The 9,063-nt window shown below is 33.4% G+C and overlaps 1 protein-coding gene across 1 annotated transcript; it reads left to right on the top strand.

Moving 5' to 3' along the window:
- The first annotated feature begins 318 nt into the window (after positions 1–318).
- On the top strand, positions 319–8,152 carry LOC131063485 (uncharacterized). The gene is made up of 4 exons (XM_057997311.2): positions 319–826; positions 4,408–4,487; positions 6,478–6,564; positions 7,802–8,152. Exons 1-4 carry the CDS (start codon positions 674–676, stop codon positions 7,926–7,928), a joined length of 447 nt encoding a protein of 148 aa, XP_057853294.2. The 5' UTR covers positions 319–673; the 3' UTR covers positions 7,929–8,152.
- The last annotated feature ends 911 nt before the right edge of the window (positions 8,153–9,063 follow it).

The raw sequence follows: 9,063 nt of genomic DNA, 5'->3' as shown, positions 1-9,063 counted from the left end.
TGGCTTGTGGTTGACTAGTGTGTATTTTTTAGGGTATCAATTTCATGAAAACCGTCATTTATATTTTATTAAACAATTTTATAAATCGATTCACATCTTCTTTAGAACATAATCAAAACCGTCATTTATATTTTATTAAACAATTCAATACCTTGTATTTATTTTTTTACCATTATAATCTTATAAATTTGAAAAGAACAATATAATTCCAATGTTTCAAGCATGAGTGAAACATTGGTAAATAAAAAAAATATTACATAATTAAACCCCAAAACATTCAAAAACTATAATACTACTTCCCGCCTAGGTTCACGATGGGAATGCTTTTGGTTGCAGGGGTTTTCTTTTGGCTTCCGCAAATCCACCCATTGAAAACACATGCTACCATTAAAAAACACGCTCCATAGATAGATATTGCAGCTGAAAAAAACATGCTACTGGTTCGAATCCACCCGTTGAAAATAAAAGCATGCTACCGTTAACAAAAACACGCTCCTATTCCTTAACCTATTATATAAATGGCCATTGATTTAGAAGAATAGCTCATCCGCAATGTTCAGTGTTTCCCTGCGTACATTGATTCTGAATGTACTATATATGCGTACTCCTCTGGTTATTGTTGCTTCAAGGCCATAGTGAGCATAGAGATGAAAGATTTTAGGGAACTGAATTTATGGATTCTTGGTATAGGGCTCGATGCCCTTTCCTGCAAGGGGTGAATTTGCCATTTGGTGTGCCTTATCTGCGGAGGAATGTTGTCCCAGGGAGTGACGCATCCAACGCCTCAGAGGTCATCCGCATCACCAATCATGTGCGGAGGAATGTTGTAAGTCCCACATACCCAACGCCTACAAAGGAATTCTTGAGTTTAATTACTTAAATTGATCTGCTGGTTTTTCCTCTTTAGTTTAATTACTTAAATTGATCTGTTGGTTTTTCCTCTTTTCTGTTTCATCTGGTTAACGGATATATGTTTTTGATAAGGTAATTTTTAATTTCAAAAACCATAGAATTATATTTTATGCCATGTAGAATGTAATCATATTTTATGTTTATGACATGAATGTTAACTTGGCCAACAGAGAACACAAAGATTCTTTTGAGCAATAGCATTTGAGACATTCTGACTCATCTCTATACTCTGTAGTGATGGTCTGCAATCTAGGACTTCTGTTACCATTTTATTAGTTTTATAATATTGAATTAATGTTTGGCAGCAATTGAAGAAGTTGGTCTGCCATCTAGGATATCTTGTGCTTTCCTTGATTGCTTGTTGAGTCAACTCCTTTCCTTGGGCACCCAGCTGACTTATCCCGTCTGCAATTGTCCTTGCACAAATTGTCCTCTATATCTTGTCACCTACCTTCCAACTTACCAATTGATCTTTATATGCTTGCAACTATCTAAAACTCCTCCAGACTACCATGACTACCCTCTCCCTGATTTCAGGTCATGTGAGAAGCGACTTGAAGGTGATCAAATCCCTTAAGAGGGTGTTGGAGATTCTCTAATACTAGTAGCTACCAGTTGTTTGATTCACTAAAGCATCTTTCTCTCATGTTTTATGCATATCTTGTTCATCTGATTCCCTACGAGGTCTCTGTCAAGTTCAGTCATCTTCTGTCATCTGTATCCTTCAAACACCGATAATCATTCATGAGAACTTTAGTGACTATTATAGCACCTCACTATTGCATGGTGCATGGTCTTTTCATATTTACCATCCTACTGTCATGCCTCTACCATGTATTTTTGTCATTTATCTCCTAAATGTTTTTCTATTAGATCAGTGTTTGGGCCTTGATACAATTATCATACTGGTGTCATAAAAACTATCAACTTTTTGCAACAGTCCATAGAAATTGAAGAAAGAACTCACAGACTTTTTCTTGCTACTGTTATGCGTGAATAGTATTCTCCTTTATGATGATTAGGTCTCTAGACTACCACTTGACCCAGACTTCTTGACCCAGATTTTGTCAAATTACCATGCCCTTGTCCTAGAATCTCTAATTTACAAATTAGTTCACTGTCACGAACCTCTACTACCATCTAGGATTCTGATTGCTTTTGATTTCTAACTTTCTTTCTTCTTTCCCTTGTGCTTATTTTATGATCCTTGGACTATTATGCACTGGTATTTATTACGGTCATCCACATGGCTATTATTTCACTTGGTTTAATTTATCACATTGTCATATAATCTATCAATGGCCCTGTCATATGCACTAAACCACCTCTACCTATAGTGTTTTGACTCATATTTCTCATACCTTCATGGCAGTTTTGTTTACTATCATGATTCATTTAACAATGTCTTCCAACCATGCATACCATATCAATATTCATCATTTTGGTGTTCACTCAGACATAGGAATTCTAAGGAGAATTTTGATAGTAGTACTTGCTATCTTTTCTCTTTGTATTCTATGCTCTTATTGATTATTGAAAGCTTTGACCTCTGTCATACATCTTTCATGATGCACTCCACAAGTCCCAGTACACTGTCACTGATTCGTTGTCCTACTTAATCTTTTCAACTCTGTCATTGTCTAGATCATGCTCTCTGATTTCAATGTATCATGATGGATATACAATTTCAGTCAAGGCATGCAAGTTTAGTGAACTGAGCATGGCTGACTTCTTACTTTAGGATTTTCAAGGATAACAATTCTTGCAAAGACTATCACCCTTTTCTTTTATGGATATTTCAAGGAATGAACTGTACTGTAAAAATGAAGTGCCAAATCAATGAAATCATCCATCTAGAAAGTTTGCCCACTATTATTTGACATGAGGATTGTCATCAGTAGGACTATCATCTTTGTGCGTTTGTTTATTGAAGATGTTCATGACTTATTCATAGTTCACCCTATGATGCTGTGTTCACAGCTTGATACTGCCCCTCTAAAATTTATCAAAGCATTATAATCGTACTTATGAAATTCATGACCTACCATTCTACTATTCATGCAGTAAAGTCAACCTCTTCCTTTTCACCATTGCATAGTCTCTTTCATTGACAATAAAGCAAAACTCAACATAAATATTCACAGAAGATTTTTATAGTTGACAGAGGACCCTTTTTTATGGAGTTTTTTCTTAGCTAGGGTTTGGCCAAGTTTTGAAGTTTACAAAAGGCTCTCCTTTTCTTAACACCACTATACCATAGAGAACAATGATGACCCCAAACTCATTCAAGGAGCATGTGGGAACTTGACATTCTGTAGATTACCATCTTATGGGTTTACTCATTGAGGGGCCTATTAATGACTTTTTAAATGTCCTCTTGAAGTATGCTCTGCTACCTTGCTTCTTGTAAGCTTTGTCATAGGTGACTTCTTTGAACCCTTCTTCAAAACTAATATTGTTAGAACCCCGTCTTCAAACATATTAGATCATCAAGCAACCAATCTTAGCACCTATCTTCCTAATGATCAAGCCACATGTCCTTCTCCTACTTATCTTTATATTAGAGATCTACCAACCAAAACAACCCATATTATGGAGTTTTCTTCATAATGATGATACAAGATCTTTGATTACAGGACTCTTGACCAAACTTTGGATAGGTTTCTGCCCTCTAGCATGGTTTTTCGTACATTATTTATCACATGGTTTGAATGTTCATAATAACAAAGATTTTGTCACTCCCTTAAGACCTCATGGGAATATATCGTAATCTCAAAGGAGGGGCAATGTACATTTGAAATTTTGATTATTATCTGTATAGAAATATTGTGGCTAAAATTATTTAAATTTTTAATTGTCTAACAGGACTGATTTCGGAAAGGAGAACCAGTATGTATATTAGCTTATTATGGTAGCCGTGGACCAAAAAAATTTGCAGAGGCAGAAGAATGCTCAGCCAATATAAGGGAGGGCAGAAACCATATTACTGAAGCTTAAATGGAAGCATGTTGCACGCATTGCTGAAGACAGCAATGATGTGGATAATATAATGCAGCATTTAGAAAATGGCTACTTATTCTAAAAGTGGAGTGAATTTTAAAATAAATTAAAATTTGTTGTGAACTTGAATTTATATATATTTAATAATAATGTTAATATACAAATTTTTTGTTTCATTCACATTGATGTTAACAGTTTGATTGTTGAAGTCAGATTCACTTCAGTGACTTAATGAATGTTTAGAAAGTTCTGTTTACATCATATTCTGTTTTTTTGGTTTCTTTGTCCATCATTCTATGCTTTTTGTTTTTTTTCTTAGCTTTCTTTCTATTTTTGTTTGGCATGGCCATGCCGCCTCTGTTTTTATTGTCTGTAAGTTTTACTTTAATATGTTTGGTATGTGTTTTTCTTTTGTATTTTTATGTGTAGATTGTTTTCAAAAAAACTTTTTTGGTATTTTGCATTTGTCTTTTTTCGTGGGTGGTGATTTTTCAGGCAGCAGTGATGATGATGAGGAGGAGGAGGAGGAGAAATGAAGCAGAACTACATATCACAAGCACCAGGAAATACAACAGGTACGAACATTTGAATTTACATTTGATTATAGATTTATATTTTGCCAGCCTTTTGTCTCTGGCATATAATATGTAAAGTCTTTTCAAACCTGAACTAGAATATTAATTTTGAGCGATTGCAGAACTCAAGTCCACAGTTTAGCTGAGTATTAATTTGTAAGTGTCCATAGTTTAACTGAGTCTAAGTTTGTAAGTATACAGTTTAACTATCTACGTCACAAGGATTATTCAGTTTCCCTACTCCTTACTTTTTGAACGATCACAACTTAATGGAGTTAGGAATGCTCAACATTCCTTGGTAAAAAGTAAAAAAAAAACCATTTCACTAGAGTATGTTTTCCATGTCAATTTTTTTGTAAACTAGCTAAAGAAATTTAATATTTGCCAATGAATAAATCATTGGATTCTGCAAATTAAGCCATGTGATCAGTAGGACTGTTAGAGATTGGGATATTGGTTTTGTAGAAGCACATGTTTCGGCGAAACATTCTTAGGTAGGATATATTGGTTTTATCAAATCTACTACAGTGTTGTTTACTGTGGGGGTAGAAGACCAATTTGTAAATATAAAATCTCATTTTTACAGTTATTTTATTAAGAAGTTTTAGATGTCCTTTACATTTAACCCCAGGGACAAACTTTGGGGACAAATGCTGTGCAGTTCTTATGATGGACTCTTCAATAGAATATGTTTCAAGTTTTGAATTGTTTGATGTAATGGGAGAATATGTTCGTATTATTGGCACTAGAATCTATACTTGGAGTGTAGAAGATGACTATTTTTCATGAAATATAGTTGACATTGAGATTCTCATCTTTATGACATACAATTATTTAAGACCCAAACGATAAATTTGTCGTTATCATTTTATTGGATCAAATGGAATGAGGAAAATCTCTTTTAGTGTGTTGGATTGCCATAGGCCTCACTGGAGCACTCCAGTTGCTTGGCAAGGCATCCAATATAGTAGATTATGTGAAACAAGCTGAAGAACCAGGATGGATAAAGTAGAAAATCATTGAGTTTGAATATGGGAGTTGAAGGTATTTACTAGTAAGAGGCAATCCTTAAAGGGAGAAAAAGAACATATGTTGCATCAAGAGGTTTAGACCTACATTAAATCATTGTATAGCTAGGCTGAAAGGTAAAATTTGAATAAAAGACTTTTGCATGCTTTCAAATATTTTGGACCTTGCTACATAATTTCAAGCTATGGAATGGGTGAAAAATCACAACAATGATATTAAAGGAAAGTTTATGTTCCAATTGTTCTTGAGGGTGATTTTTCTAGCAAAAGTCACACTACTATTTGGAATGTCATGTCCCCTTATTACATTTGGAAGTCATTCATTACCTAGGATCCATATGATTGATAAACTTGAAACCATTTTGTATCCCCATAATAAATTACACTAGAAGTAGACAAATCCAAAATAAATTGGTTTCAGCCTCATATGTGATGCATAATATGGGGATCATATCGTGGCTTGTTGAAGTATCTGAGGCCCCAATTGTTGTGAAGGAATTTTTAATGGTTGATTTCTCATTATGGAAGACATATCTTAGCAATCGAGTATCAAGTACAGGGATCATGACTTTTGGTTCTAATGTGCATATGAGAGAGGTTAATGAACGTCTTTGTAAAACAAGAGAATGCGAAAAACACATTATAAATGATCTCTTAGCCGTTTTTGGTATTACAAATATTTTTTACCATTTTATGCTAAATCTTGTGTTCAATCTTTACAGGAAAATTGTAATACTACAATTTGTTTTTGTACATATTTACTAGAAAACATTAAGCACAGTTTTAGTTTTATTTCCAATTTTTTACTTACTATCTCTCAATATCTAAGCAATCTTTGTGATCTTTTTTCTTCTTTTTGGTCTGCATAATTTTTTTTCCAAAGTATTTTGATTTGGATCCAATCTTTAATTTATTTTTTTAACCGAAGTTCTTGTCTTATCTTTTTGTTTTCACTATTGCAGTATTGATGATAAGGAGGATGATGAGGAAATAGCCAAGCAGCTAGCGAAAGCTATAAAAGTTTGCTTATCTAAAGTCCCAAATAAACAGTATGTACCCTTTTCTATTTGCTGAAGAACTTGATAAGTTTGCTTATTAATCTCATGTTAAGCCACCACTTTGAAATTACTGCGAAATCTGGGAAGAAAATTTAAAAGGAAGACATTTATGCTTATCTCAGAATACTTAGCATAAAAGTAATAAGTAAATAACTATAAGATTTTATTTGCTTGGTGCACCTTAAAAAATAGTATACTGCATTCCCTAGTTGCTAATATTTAGATGCACTGCTTGAAATCAAAGGCCATTCAAGTATGTCTGACATCAGAAGCAAACGATTCTACCTCTCTTCTTTACTACTTAGTTTTGTACTTATTCAAGAAGATTGTTTACAAGTTTCTTTCAATACGTAGTTGACACATGTAATGCCAAATCTCAATTTGCATGGTCTTCAAATTAACATATCTCAGAATGCAATAAGAATTGTTGCTATGTATGCGATTTTGTATACACATGAGATTATATTTAACAACTTAATGCTAAAGGGTGTCAAATTCTGTACTTCTTGAGGGGTGGGGGTGTTGATGGTGAATGCATGTGTTCTCCACATTGGAGGTCATTAGTTTGAAACCAATGTTGGATAGGGCTATAGACCTAGTTGAACAATATATTTGGCAAATGGAAAAGCAATTCCCATGTGGATCCCACACGGGCATTGGGCTATTTTCAGTTCAAATCAGTATTTTAGCTCCTGATATTTTCTCCAAACCAAGATGGCTACCAGCTACATTCCAAAATTAATGGGATTAGTAAAGGCTCTGTTATGAACTTTTTAGTCTGTGCCAACATTAAGTGTTGGGTAGTGGACCTATCACACTCTGTTTATGTAATTATGAAATCTTTGGGATGTGGGACCTAATTCACTCTGTTTATGGTAACTCATACTCAGATATGTACAGCTGTTTGTTAACACATTTTTATCAATAAAAAACAACTTTGCCTTCTCTAATCTATTCTTTTGTGTGCAAAAGAATATATCACGTAACAGATAAGTGATGTGATTTTCTGTGATTTGTATGCAAATCCTCAATATATGCCACATTTTCTATAGCAACTTTATAAAGAAGTAACATGTATTACACAGGTTATAGTTTGTGTATGGATTTTAGTCATTTTGGGGTTGTGAAACTTTTATTTTTCCTTTGATGTATTGACATGTCAAAACCTGAGTTTTGTGAAATAAAACTTGTTTATTAGGGTGTTAATAAATTTTCTTTGTGATTTCAGGAGAGCAGCAACATCAGTTAATGTTTGGATTTGGTTCAAGCAGTCGATGTGGCAAAAGCAGTTGGCATTCGCTGATTATTATAATGATAAATACCTTTGCTATGTTTGTAGAATGAGTGCAAAGTGATGCCTAGAGTTTCTCAATTGTTATTGATGTCAATGCAGAACAAATTTTAATTTTACTATTGTACTTTTGCATCATTTTCTGAAATCGTTCAACTTATTTGTAAATGGATATGTAAATAGATTTGTTGTTTAATAAATTTTTTTGGGGGGGAGGGGTTGAATTTGCCCCCTCCTCAAGGTTGAAGAGAATGGTCATTGGTCATGGCCATATTTGTCAGCCTAGTGTTTCTGCATTGTGTTTTTATTTTTATTTTTTATTGCGTAATGTTTTTTATTTTATTTTAATTTTATATTAAAGAAAGATATATGTGAAGTGTATGTTTGAACAAGATGTGTGAATTGCAATAATACTGCATGAAATGTCTTTTAACTTTCACATTCACTTATCTCAGTATTTAAACTTTAGCATTTATTTTGAATATGTGAAACAAACAAACTATATGTACTTATCTCAGTATTCAATAATGTTCACTACTTTGCGTGGATGAATGCATGTGTAATTGTATTCATGATATGTATTTGCATTTATATGTATGAAAGTTAAATTTAAGTGGTATGTATGTGTTTGAACTTTGCCATTCACTTTATGTTGTGTGTTTAAACTAAATTTGATATTCACTTTGGGTTGCATGTGTGCTTTATGTTTGTCATGTTTGAATGCACTCCATTTTTTGTATGTTTGTACTTTAGCATGATTTATGACTTCAATGTTCACTCTGTGTTGGTATTTTGGCATAGTTGAACTAAATTTGATATTCACTTTGGGTTGCATGTGTGCTTCATGTTTATGTATGAAAGTTAAATTTCTGTGGAGTGTATGTGTGTGTATGAAAGAACTTTAATTTACAGTGTGGATGAATTTGTGTAATTGCAGTCATTGTATGTATTTGCATGTAAATGTATGAAACTTAAATTTATGTGGTGTGTATGTGTTTGAACTCACTTTCGCATTGTGTTTAAAATAAATTTGATACTCATTTTGGATTGCATGTGTGCTTTAAGTCATCATTTTTGAATGCACTTCGTGCATAGTATGTTTGTACTTTAGCATGTTTTATATGTAATTGCGCATTCATTGTATGTATTTGCTTGTATATATGTATGAAAGCTAAATTTATGTGGTGTGTGTGTGTTTG

This window comes from Cryptomeria japonica, chromosome 6 (assembly GCF_030272615.1).
Source record: "Cryptomeria japonica chromosome 6, Sugi_1.0, whole genome shotgun sequence".
In the NCBI taxonomy this organism is placed as follows: Eukaryota; Viridiplantae; Streptophyta; class Pinopsida; order Cupressales; family Cupressaceae; genus Cryptomeria; species Cryptomeria japonica.
This window is presented reverse-complemented; position numbering and strand designations above follow the sequence as displayed.